The following is a 21,578-nucleotide window of genomic DNA, read 5'->3' as shown; positions in this document are numbered from 1 at the left end:
CTACACAATTTGACACAAAATAACTAATTTTTATAATGCAGTTTGTCATGAAGACTGCTTAGCAGGACACAAAAGAAGTAATATTACTCGGGAAAATTCAGCAGTTGTCTGCCTTTCAGCACTGGTTGTTACAACAGAACAGGTGCCATTATTGTATAATAGTATATTTTTGTAGAGGTGGGGGATTAAAGAAGAAACAAAACTCCACAGGAAAAAAGCATCATGCTGTTCCTTATCAAAGCTACAAAACCCCAAAGCAAGTGAGGAAAACAAGTTCTGTTTTGTTGAAGGTATAACACTGACATTTGAATCCAAGAAGAGAAAAGTCCAGAATTTCATGTAAGAGAGTTATCAAGTAAATTTTCAAGTGAAAAAATCAATTTTATGTTTAACACCATTCAGATGTCGTATGATAGGAGAGAACAATGCATTCTCAAAACCAGAATATGAGTTATGTCTGACCCTTATTGGTAATATTACTTAAGTATACTGCTGTGCTATTCATTCAGTAATTTACAAATGTTGATAAAAGCCCCATAAAATCTTTTTTTTAGGTTTGTTTTATAGCTAGAAACACAAAGGCAGAACATTTAACAACCTCAGTTCTAGAAACATGAACAGTCCCTAAAAATCAGGCCTCAAAAAATCAGGCCGTCAGGGGTTTTTGTCCCTAGACCACAAAGGTGCAAGTTTCAAATCTAAGTGCTGAGGCCTGAGCAACAAGCCTTGAGCCAAAGCTGGCCTCTAGATGAACCCACCAGCCAAACGTTATATATATTTACAAATACATATATATATATATATCATCATTAGCAAAATGCACATGATCGTTATTGAACTATGTATGATCCTTAGCAAAAGATGTAGCTTAGATAAAGTATAATCAGTAGTGAAGAGACAGCACAACTTTCCTTGCTTAGAGGCAGGTGGCTGAGGCTGTGGATCCAGTTGTTTGGTCCTGTTTGGAACCAGGTGGTCAAAATGCAGTAGATCAAGGAAACTCCCTCAGGTCCTCCCTGAGCCCTGGCCAGGCTTTGGTGGGATCTGAGAGGCGAGTGAAACCAGATGTTTCCACATTTGCGATTAGGTGACCTTGTTTATTCCATAGCACAAAAAAGCTGGACCCTCTTGCAGCAACTTTGGAAACCTCAGCTACGAGGGGACACCCTGCACAGCACTTACCCATTGCCGGGAGAGGCTCTCCAAAACCTTGCCGTAAGAGGTGCTCCCCAGCACCTGCGCATCTGGAGGATGGTGATGTATTAGGACAACTGGAATATCAATCTTTCTTAATCACCATAGCTAACCTGGAGTAGTAATGATTAGGTGCATCGCCTTACTTATCTGGTCTACTGCTTGAATCAGGGTATCATAGGCTAATTGTATGGTATGTGCATATTGCTTTATTTTCTGTATTTATTTGAAACAAACAGTAAATCAAGCTTATTTTCTGTATTGGTGTCTGTGTGCTATCCATTGACCCTGTCAATTGGCAAAACACAAATTCAGGGAAAAAGCCCCAAGTTCCATTTCTTCATTCTTAAATCAGAATGGAAGACCCTTTCTTGCCTATTTTTGTCAGCCGTATCTAGACAACATTCTTTAGATGGAAGTCTGACTAAACTCTTACAACTCACTACCTGTTCCAATCCATATGCTGTGTCCTTAGAAGTACTGACAAAACCAGTTCATATGGTCATGAAAAGGGAGGGTGCTGACAGAGATGATCAAGAAAAAAAATATAAACAAACAGGAGAGAGGGAGTGGGTTCAGACGCAGTACCACTTAAGAAAAACAACACAGCATATCAAGGAGTGCCATAAGCTGCTTTAGCACGTGACAGTCAGCATCTTCCATGCAAGCAAAAGGCTAACTGAAAGCAGCATGGATCTAAGATAGAATAGAAAATATGACACTTCACAATTAAGTAACAGCCAAAAGCTTCAGTCATTAGTTGTGCAGTTTATTTAGACAGACAAAAGCTTGTTCGGTTTTATAACTGTGTACAGAAATGAAAACATCTGAAATATATTACGTTTTTTCCCTCCCGTATATTTAACTTTGTACTATTCTCTCGGAAAAATTATTTTTTTTTTTTTTTTTAGGATTCACGTTTCAGCAGTACATATGCTCCCATTACTGCCAGAAGAGCGTACTGCAAAAGAAAATAAAGACTGATTATAATTTCCCTTCACAGCAGCTCTCAAATTACAAATTGTTCAAAGTATGCTCTCTCCAACATTACACCTTCTAGATGAGTACACAATTAGAGTTGTGTTCCTATACAATTACAGGAATATTTTAACTTGATCATATTAATCATAAATAGGCATCACAAACTGTATACTTATGAAATTCCTATAAATTAAATGTTTTCCAATTATTACAAATGCTAAGTTCTACTGGATAACAGACCAGCTAAAATAAGCAAGAAAACACAAATCACTTTATGTTAGCTAACAAACCACAGAAACAAATTTATTAACATGTATTTTCATTTGCAAGACGCTTACTATCTTTACTTGCTATTTTATAGTTTTAAAGTCAAGCATTTAAAATGTCTGTATACATACCTTAAATTTTGGATAGTCATTCATTATTATAGTTACCATACCAACATAAGGCAAAAATCTAAAATTGACAAAACAGATTAATGTAAAGTTAACCCTCAAATATTACATGGAAATGTTTCAATGTTACTCAATCTTAAATATTTTAACGTAAACCATTCATTTATGCCTGTCACTAAAGTATATCTGAATGGGATTATTCTTTTCTTCCTCAGATAAAAATCTAAGCAACTTACTTGAGAAAATCTTAACAGATTCCATTTCAAGTGGGGAAGGGGACAAAGTCAAAAGTCAAACCCTGCATAAAGTTCCTGTGAAATGTGGAAATAATTTTCTAGTAATTTCTAGTTACTTCTGTATTTACTGGTGAATGATATGTTAAATGTGCCATTTTTTAAGAAAAATAATTCCACTCTCCACATTACAGCTGACTACAGAAAGCAACTTTTCCAGGTGACGTTCTTTTAATTACCACTCTATTTAAGAAATTTAAAAAATACCACACCAGACCTAGCCTGTACCAACAGCAAACTGATTTAAGTTATACATTTTCTGTTTAATTACAAAGAACACAGATATTCTGCATCACTTACCCTCTTGCTCTTCCAACAACATCTTTCTTCTCTAACCAATTCTGTCCTTCTTTGTACAAGCCTCTATCATCAACTTCATTGTTATCACCTTTAGTCAGAAATTTGATGTTCCCATTTTCTCTAGAAGGCAATGAGGTGATAAACTAAATACCACTTAATTTAAAAACTTCAATTAACATCTACAAAGCACAATGAAGATGAAAAGTGCTACAAGATTAGATAACAATGTTTGCTTCCAGTCCTGCTTATCCTGCTTATTTAACAGACACCATTAAATCATTAACGTTACAGATTTTACTGACAGAGTCAATAGATTTTAACAATGAGTGTTTTTTAAAACACTCCTAGATTGTAATTTGATGCAAGCAATTACACAATGGACAAGAAAGGGACATTGTCCATCCAAAGCAGGCACTAAACATCCTCAACAAAAGCAGTATGTGCTTATCTGGGGAAAAAACCCCCACCACTCTACCCTCTGCATTTTCAACAGAATAGAAATTTAACTCTGAAATACTGAATACTGCTCTACTTATCCTCTTTTTGTTTGGTCACATGCCCCCAAATTGTGGAATAAGACCCTGTGAAGTCACCACACATTAGAAAATGAATTTAACTGAATTTAAATCATGAATTTCAGATGAGGTAGATTACCCTAAAAAAAAATAATCTTCCCTTAGGACAGAAAGCAGTATAATACTACATGCTTTAGGCAATTTTCCTCTAAGTTCTATATACTTCTTTAACTTTTAGTAATGATATTTACACCCAAATCAAGCTTTGTCCTTCTTTTTATAGAAATAAATATTGAAGACCCTCTAAAGTAGCTGCAAATCTGCATCAAATTCAGTATTTTGTCACTAACACTGCAATACAGTTTTAGCTTACCCATTAATTGTTAAACAACATAGTGAGTTCCAGGCAAAACTTCCCTTATGTTTGGTTTTTATTATTGTGGCAAATAAAAAAACCACACATAACCAGTCTTTAAATAATATAATGCGGACAAAACTTTATGTGGGGTTTTTAGGGGACTGCATGGAGAAACCCAGGTGAGAGAAACACTGCTGTAGACAGCAGTCTCCCCACCACAGAAGAATGCTTGCAGAGCTTGGGGAGCTAGGCTGCTCCCTTGGAGCCAGAGCTGATGTCCTGACCTTTTCCGATCATTGAGGAGGCTCAGTCCTTTTGGTAGGAACAGAGCTTTAAAACCCTGAACATGCCCAAATCATAACCTTTCCCTACTGTTTCAAACGAACAAGATGTCTTACACTGTGTTTTGAACATCCATTAGAAAACCTGCTGTGTTCTGCTCCCTTTCAAGCATTAGGCATTATGTGCAGCTGATGAATGCAAGAGGTTCAACACTCCCATTTAAATAAAGTCATTAAGTTTACAGCCTTCAGAATGATTTTGCTCAAGAAGCTGCTAATTGGAAGTAATGATACCAAGAAACAAGGAGTTGTTATGAAGACAAATTAGGTATTAGAGGGGAAAAAAAAAAAAAGAGGTAATTCTTAGATATGCATATTTGTTTCAAAAAAACCACTGAAGAACAGGTATTACTGAAAAAAAAACCCCTTCAGTTCACGGCCAGGACTTCTGAGGAGAAAGTATGTCAATGCTTGCCACCTCCAGGTTAGCTTTTCACTGTTGCCTCTCTTGTTTGAGAAGGAACTGTTTATCATATCAGTCATATGCAATAACAGTAAACCCAAGTAATCTACCTGTTGCTTTTCAGCATGAATTTTTGTTGGTATTGTGACTACTAGACACAAAAAGAGTAAGAATCTCTTCTCTCATTGCGAGTCAAATCTTGTTTCTGGAAAAATTCAATTAACAAAGATCACATACTTGTCAGACTTCATCTACAGCTCTGATTCTGAATCTTCACCTTCTTTCAGAGATCTGCTTGTAGAAGTAGTTATTTCTCATAACCAAAATCCCAATTCTGGAACAGTCAGTACAGAAGTGGACTCTACTCCCATACATACTGCTAGTACTTTGCAAAAATAACATGTACAGTTTGCATTATTGGACTCCTCTTTGGCATAGGTCTACCTACTTCGAACCTGAGCTACTTCTGTGAGACCCTGACTCCTGTCCCTCACTGAACTGGGGACAAAAGTGGATCACATCCTAGAGATGATTTTATCTCACAGCATATCCTCACTAGCCTTTTTCATAAAATACTACCAAATTAAAATGTAATTGAAATACATGGTGAAGGAAACTATATTTAGAAACAAGGAAAACACCAAGCTGCATTACTTTTCGTGTACTTTGATTACTCTGTGAACTATTGGAATGTCTCTGCCTTCAACTTTAAAAACAACTATTTCACCAGCTCTGATTGGGTCATCATGGAAATTTGTTAAGAACAACAGGTCTCCCCTGTGAAATGCTGGTTCCATGCTGCCACTACAAACAGAAAGAAAAGAGTGTTTATTAACATTATGGTAAATGAAAGAAGAACCATGAAAACAAAGAACATTTCATTCTTGCAGATAAACTCACAGTTTTAACGGAAATCTGTAGCTTCACGAATTCAGTAACACTACACAGGCGTTTAACACAACGCAAACCTCAGTAAGGCCCAGGCTGAACCAACCTGTAGAAGACCTCCTTACTGCCTCAGTGAAAGAAAGAGATAAGCTGCATAGGAAAGTAACAGTATTGTAGCTATGAAGAAGGAACAAAATGAGCCACTCTGGTTAACTATCTATTAGTGAAAAGCCAAAAAATGTTTTCCAGTACAACACAAAGTATGTGGAAAGTTTAATCAACATGAGCAAGAGTTATGCTTACATCAGTGATTACCATTAATGATGAGAAAATTCATGCCTTCTTTCAAAGCCAGACATAGTATCTTTACTATTAGTATCATAACTAATAACATGAACAGGCAATTCCTATTAAAATACTGTTATTTACTGCATTCTTTGCTGACACACGTTCAATTTCTGTAAGGCTGAATCTTCCATGAACATGCGTTTAACTCCATGTCAAGCTCACAGAAGTTTTACTGTAATATAATTTTAAAATAAATATACACATGGTAAAAAAACCCAAATAAATTAACAAATAGACCATAAAGTGTTCAATGGCTTCAAGAAGTGCAACACATTTATGCATTTTCTTCAGAAGACAACAGAAGCTTCATAGGATTACATGTATTTCTATTAAAACAGTATTAATTTTTTGGAATCCTAACACCTATCCAGGGATTACTATCCCTAGGTAGCAATATATATATACGTAGCCTTGACTAGTTTATCTACCAAATAAGTGAACGAGCCTAGGTTTTCAAAGGTTTCACATGCCTACCACTTCTGCAAACTTCCATGACAACTAGACTGCAATTACAAAAGCAGCCTTTGCTAAGTGTCCAAAAACAGAGTTAGAAGAAAAATAACTGTTTGAGTACTTCTTTAAGTAGGTGAGATTTCAAACTCTAAATCTATCCAAGAGGGAAGGGCAAGAGACAAAGAACAAACAATATTCAGACTTTGACAAAAAGGCCTTTACGTTGACTTACCTGAGCACCACAACAATAGGGCTTTCGCTTCCAGTAATGACGATCAGACCTTTCCATATCATAAGGGCAGAAGACACTATCATAGCAAAATTTAAGACTTGGTAATACAGCTATATGGAACAAGAAAAAAGAGTTTTTTAAAAGTTACTGCGTTGTATTTAGAAGCACAATATAGAATTTCAACCCATAAGCACCAGTGAATCACAATACAGGCACGTGGACTTTTATGCTAAAATCACATTCCAAAAGAAGCCTCATGGAACAGATTGCTGTATTGGCAATCCAACTGTACTGCAGCATAAAGATTTAAACCATTGTGCACCTCAATCTTGGCTTATTCTGCCTGTGCAATATTCCCATTCCCATTTGTTAGTGCTAGGAGCTGGTGAACTCACTAGCAAAGACTTATAAAATACAGGAAGCTAAAAGGCAAATGATCAAATCTATTTTGATCATACATCCCTGACTCCTACCCAAGCTCTTAAGTATTCAAAACACACGTAAGAAATACTGTAAAATCAGTAATTGCTGCCTTTGTAGTGTGAACAGTTATTTTTTGTTAAAAAGAAAAGGTGTGGGAGCAGAAGAGAGATGACAAGGGATCATTCCCTGCTATTGTCAGACAGAAATTTCTTACGTCATCAACTCAATAAAAGATTTTCCACCTGTCCCAAATTCTACCGCTTTGACAGGCATTACAGCAGTGGTTACACTTTCTCCACACTACTTCCCTTTTTTTTTTTTTTTCCTTTTTGGTAACACATGAAGATACCGGCAGGAAACGACCCTGTCTGTCCCCACTTACCATGCGGCTTGCTGATGTAAAATATGGAACCAGAAATTCCCAGACCATTGTCCTAGTTTGAAAACACACATGCTGGGATTTTCACATATGTGACCCCCTTAACTTAGCATTGGTCAAGCTTCAAAATCTGCTCTGAAATTGCTGGGTTTTAAAATGATTGAGATACTAAAGAAAAACAAACCACGTAGCTTTCACAGCCTAAAAGTCAGAAGGTGGATTTGTCACATTGACCCTTCCAGGGAGGTACCTGCTTAATCACACAGTAAAGATAAAACAAAGCCACCCATCTGGAACTCCGGCAGTTCAAACACACCCATGCGCTTCCACATGCCGTCTCTCCAAAATGAAGCCGAGTACTGACAGGAACGTGAAAATGCAATTTCTCAGCTGCAAGCCCAAGGCCTGGAAGCCCCCCCCCGGCCAGCCGCAGCCCCCCGGCCCCGGTGGCTGCCGCCAAACACCGGGACCCCGCCGCGGGGCGCAGGGCAGGTCCAGACGGGAGCCCGGCCGCGGCCCGGCCCCACGGGCCTTCCGTCGGCAGCACTAGCGGAACGGCCGCGGACAGCCACCCCGCCGGGCCGCACGGCCCCGGCCCGCCCCAGCCTGCGCCGACCCCGACCCCTGGCACCGCCGAGAGGCCTCCACGGCCCGGCCCGGCCCTCGCCCCGGGCCCGGCGCAGCCCGGCCGGTACCTGCCGCTTGTTCATGCGCCGGAGGTCCCCGAAGAGGTCCATGGCGGGGCCCCGGCGGGGCCGCTCCCGGCCGGCGGCGGGACGCTAGCGGCGCCCTCCCGGGCTCTCCTCCGCAGGGGCGCGCTGACAGGCGCTGGCAGCCCGGAGCCCGGCGGGGCCGCTGGCCGCAGTTACGGGCGGCGCGGGCGCGCGCTCGGCCCCCCGGAAGTCGTAGTCTCCCTCCGCCCCCGCCCCAACCGCGGCCGCGGCCGCCACCGGAACTACGCTTCCCGACACGCACCGCGGCGGCGGCCCCTGGCGCCGAGGCCCCCCGTCCCCGGCCTCCGGCCTCCGGCCCCGGGGTGCCTGGCGGTTCGCGGCCCGAGGGACCTCTCGGCGGACGGTGAAGCCTGGCGGGGGTGAGGCGGCGGAAGGAGCCGAACGCCTCTGTGGCGCAGCCGGGCGGCGGCAACGGCCCGCGGCGGCGGTAGCCTCCCGCACCTGCCGGCTGCCGGGGCGCTCCGCGCGGCTGCGCTGCGTGTGCACAGTCCATTGGCGGGCAGGCGGCGCGCGCTGAGGCGGTGGCCGAAGGGAGCGGGCGGGGCGGTGCGGAGCGCCCGGCCGCGTAGGAGGCCCCGGGAACAGGGGACAGTGGCCCGCCTCGCTGGCCGCGAGAGGCATCGCAGTCGTCAAAACTGTGTGACTCCACACTGAACTGGATTGTCAACGAATCCATGTAAAAGTATTTGCAGATTAAAAAGATGGGGATCGCGGAGAGGAGGCGTTGTTAAACTGCATGATCTCCCAAAGGCAGTTCCTTGCCACAGACAGACCGATGTCTGTGGGAGTTAACCGCTTCCCATGCAGAAGGGCTGACCAGGCAATTCTGGAAGGCTCTTCCAGTTCTGCATTTCAGTGATGGCCTAAGCCTGAAGCAGCAACCCACCACATCAGTGCGGGTCATTGCACAGAGCTTCGTGATTCCCTGGGAATTACGTAAACCAAACTAAGTGAGGTTTTCACCAAGTTCAGAATTAGCTCATGAAGACTGGGAATGACAGTGGAAGAAGAATGCAAGGAAGTGCTGCCAAGGTAAATGGAAGCAAATAGTTTGTCTGAAGGAGCATTGGAAAGTTGTTTACTCAGTTTGCCAGTAATTGCTCCAGACTTTCTGTTAGCAAATGCTTGGAAAAGAGTGACTAGCAATGGCAGAACTGGCATTAGATCACAGAGGAATGTGTAATGGCATCGTGGACAGAAACAGCAAATGGACACTGGAAAAAAGCTCCAAGGATGCTAGCTAGGCATTACCTCGATAAGATCATCTCACCTGATTATTCTTTCAGTGACACCAGTATTCATTTACTTACTACACAGGAGTTCCTCTAGGTTTACATGATTTAAGGTTAGTTTTCTATGATATCCTTTAAATACTCAAAAGATAAAATGATACTGAAGTTGATGTTCTGTGTTAAACCATGTCCCCAGGGTGCCTATTATAGATTATATGAGGAAATCTGAAGAGGAGAGGCTGAGAGGGCTGAGGTTGTTCATCCTCAGGCTCCAGCGGGATCTTAGCAGTGTATACAGGTACCTGATGGGACAGAGTAAACAAAGAGCCAAACTCTTCTTGCTGGTACCCAGTGACGAGGTGGGAGGCAATAGGCACAAACTGAAACACAGCAAATTCCATTTAAACATAAGGAAAACCTTTCTTACTGTAGGGGTGGTCAAACACTGGAACAGGTTCCTGAGGAGTTTGTGGAGTCTCCTTGGAGATACTCAAAAGCAGCCTGGACAAGGCACTGGTTGTGGGTCATGGGGACAGTGGTCAGCAAGAGCCCTTGGCAGCAGTGGATCATAGCAGCTGCACCCAACAGTCCTATGTCACCCAGGTGATTTTCGTCTGCCCAAACTTTGGCAGCATGCTGCAGCCAAAGCGCACTTGTCCTGATGGTTCTGTAGATAGCATTACCTGGCTGCCTCATCTGCTTAGCCTGAGTCAGCTGTCCTTTCAAACTAGGAACCTCAGCATTACCACACAACATGGATGATGCATGTCCCTGGAGCCACAACAAAATACATGATATGACTTGCCATTATCCTTCTTTGAGTAGATGTAATATTCAGAAGTAATTACTAAGTGGAGAAGGAAAATACACAAGAGCAAACTCAAAGGTGGCTAGAAGATTTCTGAATTTTCTTTGTGTAATTAAGATTTTAATTGAAAAGGTGGTGAACAAAGTTATCTATTCTTTTAAGAGTGGGATCTGACCACTGAAATGTTTGATAGATTCTTGCCCAGCAAAAGGCTTTCTGCAATTGCCCTGGACTAGATTTTTTCATACAGTGTTACTTAGAATAAAAAAACCAAACAGAAGTTTTCTCTTTTGTGGATAAATCTGCTTACCATTTTCTTTAAAAAATGACAAAGATTAAAATGGTGATTGGGACAAAATGATCAGAAAGTACAGGCACTATAAGGGAGACTAACAAATCACAATCTCTTTGGGGTGACTTGTTAGCCACAAAATCTGGAGCCACATATTGTTTTTCATGTAGCTTCTATTGTTACCAAAATCTCGGAATGAAAAACTTATCAACACCAATATGATGTAGATAAGCAGACAGTTCTTTATTGACGGCCGGGTGCGTGAGTGAGTCCTCTTACGATCAATGCACACCAAGCTTCAAAATCATACACCTCATATAGAACTTATTCATACATATTCATTAAGTATTAATGCATAAACATAGTATTTCCCGAAAATCATTAACATACTCTCGCTTCATATGTTAATCAGCTTATCAGTCCTTCGCGCCTGCGCAAATTCTTCCAAAAATTGTGGGCAGGGGTCTTTGGGAGGAAGGCCGTAGGTCTTCCTCATGGTGTACTTTTCACCTTTTGCCTGGTATGTGATGGTCTTGCAAGTTTGCAGTGTTCTTATCGGTCTGAGCTAATTTATGTCCTTGTCGACCATCTGTTTCTTCTTGTTTCTTTTAGTCGCTCCCTCTAGATAACTTATAAACAGGCCCCTTGTTAGAGAAAGTTAGAGATACAGACTCCTTCTTTCATTAGTTATTTCATTAATTATTTCTTTCAAACTATGGTTACATGACCTAATTACTATACCTACATTCTTTGAGTAAATATATTTACACTTAACTTATTGTCCTTATTCCATACAATTTCTTTATATCACTTATTAAAGTTCACGATTTCTTGGCAGGTAACTACAAGTTGTTTCATTTGGTTGCTCTCAGTTCTTGGCTTTGGTACAGGGCTGTACAGCGGATTTCATAGCAACTTGTGTTGTGCAACTACTAGTTTCATTAAAATATATTTCTTATTCCTCTATATTTCTATTAAAATTATTTTATAAAATCAAATAAAGTTAATTAATTCTAACCATTAGCAAATCTGTAACACTATGACATATTGAGTCCTTTTGCAGAGTGTACGAAGGTGTCCATAGAAGACAGAAAAGGAATGATAAAGGTAATAGTTCAGTGGAGCTGTAGGAAAAGTCCAAGTACCTGTTAGTTACCTTCTGCCCATGACACATATGTGAGAGCTGTTACTGTAAGTAGTCATTCAGGTCTTTTATTTTTCATTTGCTCCTCTAAGAACAGCTAATTGTGGATTCTCTTAAAAGAACTCAGTGTCTCACAAGTTCTTCTGATTCAAAGGAGTCTCTTCATGAAGAATAAAGTGCCAGTTGCATCTGTATTGTTGTTAGATACATACTGTGATGATGATTGAGAATCCATGCCCGTTCATGAGCCTGTAAACCTTTTCAGTGCTAGCTAAATCCTGCTTTTCAATGGCTGACTGGTACCATTAATGCATTTCCCACATGTCTGGTAGTTATACAACTAGGAAATGATGACCACAAAGCTAATTAAAATATGTAACACATAAGCCACCCATTGTCTGATGGCATTTGGCTTCCATAAAACTGTGCATTTCAAGGCAAAGAGGCCAAACTCTCATTTACACCAGAAATAATAGTACCTGGAACAAATCTAAAAACCTCATTGAATATGCCACTAATTTATCCTAGGGTAGCAGAACTGAGTTTAGACCAGTAACTCATAAGCAATCATAAACAATCTGACAATTAAATCTGTTAAATTTACTTTGCCATTGAAATGAAACCTTTATGTTATTTCTTGTGGTTATAGATGTACGTTTCAGTTTGGTTATTAAAAGAATTAATCATATTAATGCAGAATATTATATTTGCCTTAATATAAAAAACCCTCACAACAAACCAGCTTTTGTTCCAAACTGTTGTGTGCCATACCCAAATTCCTATTGAAGTGGAATAGATTTAAACCTTACTTCATATTTAATTATATGTTTACATTCAGCAGTAAATATTTGACACTTTTCTGTTGTCCAGGTCTTCTAAGCAAATCTATAACCTTGTTTGCAAGGTTATTTTATACTGGTTGTAATGTTTGAAGCAGTTTGGGTTAACATATCTTCCAATAAACTGTTTCAGACTGGTTTTCCTGGTTCAACAGGTGAACAGTGCAGTACTGTGATACCTGATTGTGGCCTAGCTCAGCCACTGTAAACACTGCAATCCTCAAATATTGCTACTACAGTATGAAAAATGGACTGGACTGGTACAAGAAGGTACACCTGATAAGCCTTTGGGCTAGCTGATGCCTTGCTCTCTTGTGGCTGCTGCAACCCAGAATAAATCATGAGGATTTTGAGGCTGTTGCAGGATTTTATTGATGGAAAGGAGCCAGGAAGACTGAGGATGCTAGTGCTGTTCTACATCTTCCTGCAAACACAGCTGTGTACAGTCTCACTGTAGTTAAGAAGTCAGAAAGCAAATGGCTGAAAATAAATGGATGCCGTCGCATCCTGGACTAGAATTGCAGTGCTGCAATACACAGAATGAAGGCAAGTGGCTGTGATAGGAGAATGGTCTCTGAGTATTATTTGTAGGTAGTGCTTTAATTCACAAAACAGGCAGAAAATTATTTTTGCCTGTTGTGAAGGAAGGAATACATTACTTTTGGAGCTGAAAGACAAGCCATCTGTCGGGGAGATGGCAGTATCTAAGAGAAACTAAATGACAAAGACTGGGCAGTGTTAGAACAGTTTCTTGCAGTCATTCCTGATGGAGAGGATTAAAGGTGGAAGTTCGGATGATGGAATCTAGTTTTGTAACAAGCGGAGGGAGAAAGCAAAGGTAATGTATGGAGAATTTAGAAAAGCAAGAAAGCAACTTTGGGTGGAGACTCGGCAGGATTGAAGTTGCTTAGTTTTTTGTTCACAGAGATGTGACATCTTTCATCCAAGGCACAAATGCACAGTTAATTCTGAGACAGTAGTATCTTTGCCTGTCAGTTTGCTATTGATTAGAGTTCCAAAGTCCAGAAAACACTTTTACTAGTCCATTTTTCTTGGTGAGTCAAGGGAAACATATTAGGAATGTGCTTTTCTTTCTTTTCCACAGATGCTAGGAGTCACCCACACTTCTGTTGGTAGCTTTTGGTATTTTACCATCTGGATGATTTAGATTATTAAAGGGTACATGTATTTTGAAATCTTCCCATACTTGGGATGTTTGACTTCAATATTTGTACAGTAAATCTTTTGGAGCTCTGCAGCTAGAAAATTATGCTAATTTTTTAGTACACAGAAAAATGTAGCTCTTGACATTCTGGCTGATTTGCCAGACCTTTGCAAACATCCAGGTGTTAGTGCTACCTGTCTGTATAATATTTGAATTACAGCTCTTTGTTTTCAAAGAGATTGGTCACGGGCAAATAACTTAACACCTTGCACCTGAGCTGAAAAATGTAGGTTAACAGAGAAAGCTATAGAAGTCCATTTGCAGCCACTCAGAGTAAAGCACAGAAGACATGCAATAACTGACTTCCCCAGTGTGCACTCTTTTTTTTCCAAATACATTTGGAACTATTCTGCTTCCTGTTCCTGTTGATCAACAGGCTGTTAGAGCAGCCAGTAATGCACAGTGCTGTCCAGAAGCAACGGGATGCCACTTACACCAATACCACGCTCTCTTCTGGATTCTTCTAATACTTGGAGCACTAAGCTGCCCGTATAAGTAATTGCATCTGAGTGCAAGTAAGTGGAAAGCAGCCTCCTTTGCTCTGAAAGAAGCTTCTGCTGTTTCTGCCAAGAAATAGCATTGAAAGGGAAAAGATGTGTCAGAGAAGGGATGTATTTCAGAGGAAAGAGTGAAGTATGAATGTCAACAGGCAACTTGGGTAGTCACTAAACAGATCTCCTTTGAACCCATTGCTTTGGAAGCAACAGTGGCACATGTGCACACAGTAGGCAATACTTCTTGGCCGGCCTCGGTTTGATTTTCTTTTACTGTGTCCGTAAGCAGGATCATGATCCTAATACTTCCTCCCGTTACTTTTAGTTTGTTGCCAGAGGAACTGGATGACCAGGTGTCCCTGTCTTCAGATCTTGTTCCTCCACATTTTCACCCTGTCTCTTCAGTTTCTCAGAAAAATAAATCTCTGAACATCATACCATTTTCTGAGCCACAAAGCTGAGGGAATGTAACCTTGACTCAGGTGCCTCCTTCTGCATGAAATCACCTTTCTGACAAAGACAGGAATGCTAACAGCTCTCCTGCAGCAGCCAGCAGGGAATCTCAGTTACCTCTTTCCTCCTTGTGTGGTTTACATCTGGCTGCTTTATTTTCAGCACTTCAGTCTCATTCATTTTCACACACACAATATCCACTGATCTGCTGAAGGGTTGCTTTTTTGGTGGGTGAAAAACAGTACAGTGGAATATGAACCCAAGTACACACCTTTGCTCTTAAAAGTGGGCTTTGGAAGTAGTTTCAGCTACTCCTGTTAGACCACACACCAAGTAGTCTTAGCCAATACTGCATGCGTGGCCTTTGAAATTCCATTAAGGTTCCTTAAAATTGGGCACCCAACAGACAAGACCTGCAGATCAACTTGTCACTGCGGAAATGCAGGCCTTCATGTTTGGGGTTATTAGTGGGCCTTTGTGGCTTAAGTCTCACTCTTTTGAGAGGCTTTTCTTTCAGTCACTGAAAATCCAAGCACAGACATTTCCCTGGGGCTTCGTGGAGGCTTTAATTTATCTATTGCTTTCAGTGCATGCCTCCAACCAGGATTCTTATTTTGCCATTGTGTCTTTATTTTGGTTAAGTATTTCATTCAAATGTACCTGCTTTTATCTCAATAAAATGCCTTTCTTTGCTTTAAGGGTGTTAGCTGGACAGCAAGAGTTTATAATTTAAAACATCTCAGCAAGGATTCCTTTGGAAATAGGATTTCAGAACTCCTCTCCCCTTTGGGGCAGGCTATGGCAGATGGCACCTTCCCCTGGAGGGGTGGCTGAGGAAGGAGCTGCTGCCTACATCTGCTCTGTCTGCAGCCAAGGAAGGGGTCTCTGTGTTCTCTGAGCAGTCTCAAAAGCACCATTTCCTTATCCAGAGTATGCTGAGAGCAAGTGCAAATACTTAATGCCTTCTGAGGGTGATTCCCAAAGTGGGATCTGGTGCTTGTCCTTGGGGTGTGATGGGTTTTTCCCTCAGTGCAGCTTCTGCCTTGCTGTGGTTACTGAGGCTGCCAATGGAAAGGGCTCCTGGTGTCCCCTCTGCATTGCTAGTGGCAGTCCCTAACCTAGAAGTATTTTCTGCAAAAACAGGCTTGCCATTGTCCACAATAAAAGGGTTTTTGTCTCATGTTATAGTGCCAGGAGACATGTTTCTTTACAGCAGTGTTCTCCAAACATTTCTGATGACACACCTCTATCAGTACAAATTTTTTGACCATGCACCCCCAATATCTGTATATTTATAAATTACATAAATGTACTACTGTGCTAATATATTATGCACATTATAAAATATGCACCAAAGAAAAAAGACAGATGTGAAATAAACATTAGTTTTAAAAATATTTCATTTAATTTCATTTTATTTTTTAATGATACAAAAACCACTTTCTTCCTGCACCCCAATGCATGTGCACACCCCACTTTGAAGCCCACTGCTTTAAAGCATGTGTGTCTTGTGTAACTTCTCTTATGAATCTTATTATCTGTCTTGGTAGCTGGCAAGGATCTATTCATAGGCACAGTTTTCAACCAGAACGTCATTTTGGAGGATTGTATTTCTGAGTGTATGAGTCAATATTTTTAGTCTGCTCTGCAACCCAGTATCTGGATAGCTAATTTGATTACAGATAAGTAGGTTTGTTTTAGGGAGTAGTTTACCTGTGAAAATAATTTCTTTTTTTGGGGGGGAGAAAAGGGTAAGAGGAGGGAGGGATCAAATTATCTGAAGGTTCAACTGAATTTAGCAAATAATGGTTTTTTTCCTTCCCCTTCCCCCAAGGAATAGAAAAAAAAATCAGAAACAACTTGAAAAAAATGTTTGGGCTTTTCTAAGTGAAAAAAATGTTTAATTTTTAAAAGTGTCCAAAAGTAAATGAGGGGAACCTAAAAAGGTTTTAAAAAAATTCTAACAAAAGGAAATATTTAATCCTTATTCAAGAGCAATCTCTCGGTGAACTAAAAATGTGTGTAATGTGTTAGGTTTTGCTTTTTGCTGGGGGAGAACACTGAACATGGCTTACGGGATTTTTTGTTTCTTTTTTCTGTAAAAACTGCTAAAGCTTTTGCCTAAAACCAGCTTAGCTTGAATCTGAAATGCTCTGAAATGCTTTCTGCATTCTCCGTGATGGGGAGTGTCCATAAAGTTCACCAGCCTCAGAAAGGTTTTACCCAGCCTCCTTCCCAAAGGTTCTCAGCTCTGGTGACTGGCTTAATTGTCACTTATTTTGTTCTTTCCTCTTGTCATGCCTTGTATTAGCCCACAGACACAGTGTTGGGGCATAATCAGATTCTCAAAGCTGCATTACGTCAAGAGACAGTACAGAAGCAATGCCCCAGTGGCAATACCGTTGTCTGTGCTGGTAGGTTTCCTGCAGAACACTTATGCAAAACCTGTCTGTCCCTTCAGCTGTCCCCCGCAGCATGTGGCCCCACATACCCAGCAGCACAGCCTCATAGTCCAGAGGCTGGTGGAGAGACATAGACTTCCAGCAGGCATGGCATGGTACCTGAGCTGTAACTGCCAAACGTCCAACTCCACTGTCCTGCCACCTCTCAGTCAAGTTACACAGTATGGTATTTATAGGGGGTCCTGATGCTAAGTCAAGAGCAGGTCTTTCATCAGCTTCCAGGCTCCAGTGTTGCTCCAATACAGTCCTCTTTAAGGTGGAAGGTGTGTTATGGGAGCTGCGTGCAGATTCCCTTGTGCACTACTCGCTTTTTCTGTGTGATGCAGAGCATTTGTGTTGTGGCTGATGGGCTTATGATCACAGCAAAACCAGCCTCTGTTGGAAATACCTGACACAGTTCATCCTAAAGTTGCCTCATTTGTATCTTTCAAGTCCATGATTTCTCATCATTCTGTGGATCTGCTCTCCTTTGAAAGTGGGGAACAACCCATCTCCTCCTCCTTAAGCCATCTGAACAGACCCACAGCACTGGGGCAAGTTTAGGACAGCCACAGCACCATGCAGGGGCTGACCTGAAGGCACTGCTGCAGCCTTCTGCCTCTTCACTTCCTGCCATAGCACGGTGCTACCCCTGGGCTCTGGTGCTGGCTGCATTTGGGGTTTAGACCCTTTGCTGCTTTGTCTTGCCCTGCAAGTGGTTGATGCCCTCCTGTCAGCGTTGACTTCGCAAAGGTCAAGGGCACCAACTGCTGCAGTGGGATCCAAATGTCCCTGCCACCAACCTTGCCTTTGCTTTGCTTCCCAGTGCCCACAGACTGCTGCCCAGGCAGCAGCAGGGGTGGGCACGAGGGCAGATACTTTGGGGACAGTAGTAGTATTTGGCAGTACTGTTTGCTCCCCACCTCTTCCAGCAGCAGCAGCTGGTGTGCCAGTGCCCTCCTCTGTGCCCCTCCAGCTCCCACCTTTCCCATGGCAGCTCACCTGCCCTGTGGCTCAGATGGGAAGGGCATGCCGAGCTCCGCTGGTGCTGCCAGACAGCCTCAAGCCACCTCTGCCCTGTCCCCAAGGCTGCAGGCCATGGCAAGACATGACCACATCTCCCAGAGCATTTGCGAAGATACCGCTCCAGAGAGTCCCTGCTGCCACACCTGGCATGAGAAGGGACTCTGCAGAGCAACGCTGAATGAAACACCTGCCATTTATTTGAGTGCATGCTCAGATTACCACTTTTTAATTAATCACAATAGTCATAGTAATACCTGACGAATCTCCTGTGAAGCAGGAAAATACACTGTCTTGGGGGTTTGTAGTAAGCATTAACAATAAAGGTTAATGTTTCTGTTGGCTATGCACACAGGCATTGATGTGCTGGTGTCTTCTTTGTAACAGGGACCTGGTGCTGTGCAGTATTTGCTGTCATCTCCCCCAGAGCCCAGAGGTAACTCCGTATGGTTGCAAAGAGACAGACTTGATCTGTGGTTAAATCAAGAGCTCTGCTGCTGCCTTCTTGGCCTGTTGTCAGTTCACTTTTAGCACAGCTGAATCTAACATCTTTATAAAATGTTCTGGCCTAAGTGAAACTGCCTCTGGAAGGGTCTGTGAGCTCTCATAAAGCCACCTCCCTCAGCCTTAACTCAGGTGAAGTGAACATGGGAAAGCAGGGGTGAAGATGATGAGGGAGCACAGGAACACCTTAAAAACCTCTGTGTGTTTCCAGATTGAGGTATGACTCTGTTGAGTGCCACATCTGTAAGAGTGCCACATCTGTAAAGTGCTGGAAAGCGTAGAGGCTAACAGTAATTTCTCTGTGGAGGAAAGGTCATGTCGCTTCTGTGTCTTCCCAACACATTTTAATTCCTAAACGGTTCTGATTTTTCCCCCCCAAAGTTTATCTGCAGCTCTTAATTTCTTGTTACCTCAGTGTCTTGCACTATTTATGATTTTTCTGTGATCTCTTCTCTATCTGTAACTGTATTACCTGGGAAGATGAGCATTGTTACATCAGCAGCTGAGCTGGCTGGAAATGATATTTGTTAACTATTTGCTTAACCTGTACTGAAGAACTGAGGCTGAAACACTGCTTAGGAAAACAAAAAAGAAATTATATATGTGATGGCACTTGAAGGTATCAGTCATAGCACCATATAAGACAGCCTGGCCCCTGGTCACTGAGTTCAGTGGAGACGAATTTGGGCTCTGGCAATATGCTGTGCTATTGGGTGCTTGTGCCTTGACTTTCATGAGCGTTTGGAAAGTGCTGGGCATTACATGAGCGGAGCCCATCATGAGTGGGTGTGAGAAACATCTCAGTAAGGTAAACCATCCAGAGCAATGCTGGTGCTGCTTGATGATGAGATGGTTCTCTGCATATAAAGGTCTCTGCTCATTTTGCTAACAGCAACAGTATGTAAATGTAATGACCAAGTCATATTTGGAGACAGTAGCTCCTCCAATTACAGCCTGATTGCATTCACCAGGGACTGCTCTGCATTTTAACTGAGAAAGTGACAGTCACTTAAACCAGGAAATATTGTTGTACTTGACCTTCAACATTAATGTGGCACAGAGAGCTATGGCAGTGTTAGCCAAGTGGTGGACGGACTCAGAGAGATCAATACTTAAAATACAGTGCATCCATATCCCCAACATCATATTAGAATCATTGAATACAAAATAGGAGAATCTGAGAATATAAAATAAATGAACTGCATAAAGGCTCCTGCCAAATTGCATTAGGGGACATATCTGTGAAGGATACAATGCTAAGATTATTTTGCTAATAGTCACATTACTGCTTCAAATACATCTTTTCCTTCTGAGTAGAAACCCGGGGGTCAGAGAAGAAAACTGTAGTGCCTCCAGTTCATTTTCCAGATGAATCTGGGTCATCTCCAATGCCTTGCTTTACCAGGTCTTTTCAAAACACCCTACAGCAGTGGAGGAGAGCAAGGTGCTTCAGTACACCACTCTGCTCTCACTCCTGACTGGCATCAGTCCTCCTGGATGATACTTTCAGTGGAGATGGGGATCTCTGTGCATGTCTAGATATGCCAGGGTTCAGTCTCATTGATGACCCCAAGGACTGCACTGACAGGCAGGTTGTAGCCACCTGTATTGAGGCCAGGGCTACTCTGCTCAGTGGCAGTCCCCTGCACTGGGGTGGGCATTGCCTGAGACCCTGCCAGGCAGTGCACTGCCAGGCACGCTGCAGCCTGCCCGGTGTCCTGCTGGTGGGTTGACAAGCCGCAGAGGTGCAGGCATCCCAGGCAAAGTGCTGGCTAGGACATTGCACAGTGGCATTTCAAGGTCTGCACTCAGTCCCTGTGTGGCTTGCTGGAGGGCTTGCCACAGCTGGCATCTTATGCAGTGCAGGGCTGTCCTCTGAGGACAAAGTCACCCTGTCCTGTTGGTAGCCCACAGGGTCATCTCCTTGGCATTACCACTGAGCCACACAGCAAGGTGGCTCACTGTGATGCCCTCAGATGGACCATTTGGCTCCCAGGGAGGAAAGGTGTCTTTTTTCCAGCTATGAAAGAAATACCATTAGAACCATCTTTTTCTGTACATTCACTGTTGAGGAGAAAATACAATTTTTTTCCAAAGGGAAAAAGTGCTTGGGGAAGAGACAAGAAGTGCTCCTTCTTTCATGTACTTTCTGAATCCACCTCTGGCTACAGAACCCAGTTTGTATGCGAAGCCCAGGGATGTAGGTCAGGTACGCTTGTGTCTTCTATGTTTGCCATGTTCTGTACTTATTTCCCTTTTCACTCTGTTACTACTCCTTTGTCCTTCTGGGAGCCTAGACAGATAACCTTTTATTAATAATCTGAAATTCAAATACAAAGAATTGACTCCTGAACTGCCCTAATATTTGAGAAAGGTTTTAAAATAAAGTAGGTGTTTCTGTGTCCCATTATTGGCCTGGCAGCTGCGTGTGTATGCTAAAGGTAATATTAACAGAATGGAAAGGTCAGAGTTATATAAAAGTCCTTTTAAAACTAAATAGGCCTGCCGTATTGAATTCCCCACAGATACACAGAGGTTAAGAACTGAGAACATTTGGTCCTTTGGCAGGTCAAGTTGTGCATCCATAAATATCCTCCAGAAATAAAAAAGACCAGAGAAGTCTAAAAATGCAGTGACTGTGGTCAGCCAGATTAAACTTTTGCTGTGCCTACTCTGCAAGAAGGCTGGTGGCCGAGACTAGGCCAAATACCTCCCTGAGCAAGTCAGGACCAGCCCCATGAATACCAGAGGTACCATGGAGGCAGGTACCAAGGGACATCAGGCAGGCGTGGGCATTATGCGCACAAGAGGCAGATATACGTGGGAGTTGTTAAAGAAGCCATGCACTGGACAACACAAATGCATTCATTTAATTAGACATATTTC

At 42.2% G+C, this 21,578-nt stretch overlaps 1 protein-coding gene across 2 annotated transcripts; it reads right to left on the bottom strand.

Moving 5' to 3' along the window:
• Nucleotides 1-1,942: 1,942 nt before the first annotated feature.
• Nucleotides 1,943-9,052, bottom strand: SEC11C (SEC11 homolog C, signal peptidase complex subunit). Of its 2 annotated transcripts, none has more exons than XM_055790663.1 (6): nucleotides 8,479-9,052; nucleotides 6,702-6,811; nucleotides 5,435-5,584; nucleotides 3,164-3,283; nucleotides 2,574-2,631; nucleotides 1,943-2,155 (listed from the first exon to the last, which is right to left on the bottom strand). In XM_055790663.1, exons 1-6 carry the CDS (start codon nucleotides 8,911-8,913, stop codon nucleotides 2,102-2,104), a joined length of 927 nt encoding a protein of 308 aa, XP_055646638.1. In that variant the 5' UTR covers nucleotides 8,914-9,052; the 3' UTR covers nucleotides 1,943-2,101. The 2 variants fall into 2 exon arrangements, with proteins under 2 accessions (XP_055646638.1, XP_055646639.1); XM_055790664.1 differs by lacking the exon at nucleotides 8,479-9,052 and adding an exon at nucleotides 8,199-8,418.
• Between the last annotated feature and the right edge of the window lie 12,526 nt (nucleotides 9,053-21,578).

Source organism: Falco peregrinus, chromosome Z (genome assembly GCF_023634155.1).
Source record: "Falco peregrinus isolate bFalPer1 chromosome Z, bFalPer1.pri, whole genome shotgun sequence".
Classification (NCBI taxonomy): domain Eukaryota; kingdom Metazoa; phylum Chordata; class Aves; order Falconiformes; family Falconidae; genus Falco; species Falco peregrinus.
Note: the sequence above shows the minus strand (reverse complement) of the source record. Positions and strands in the feature narration are given on the sequence as shown.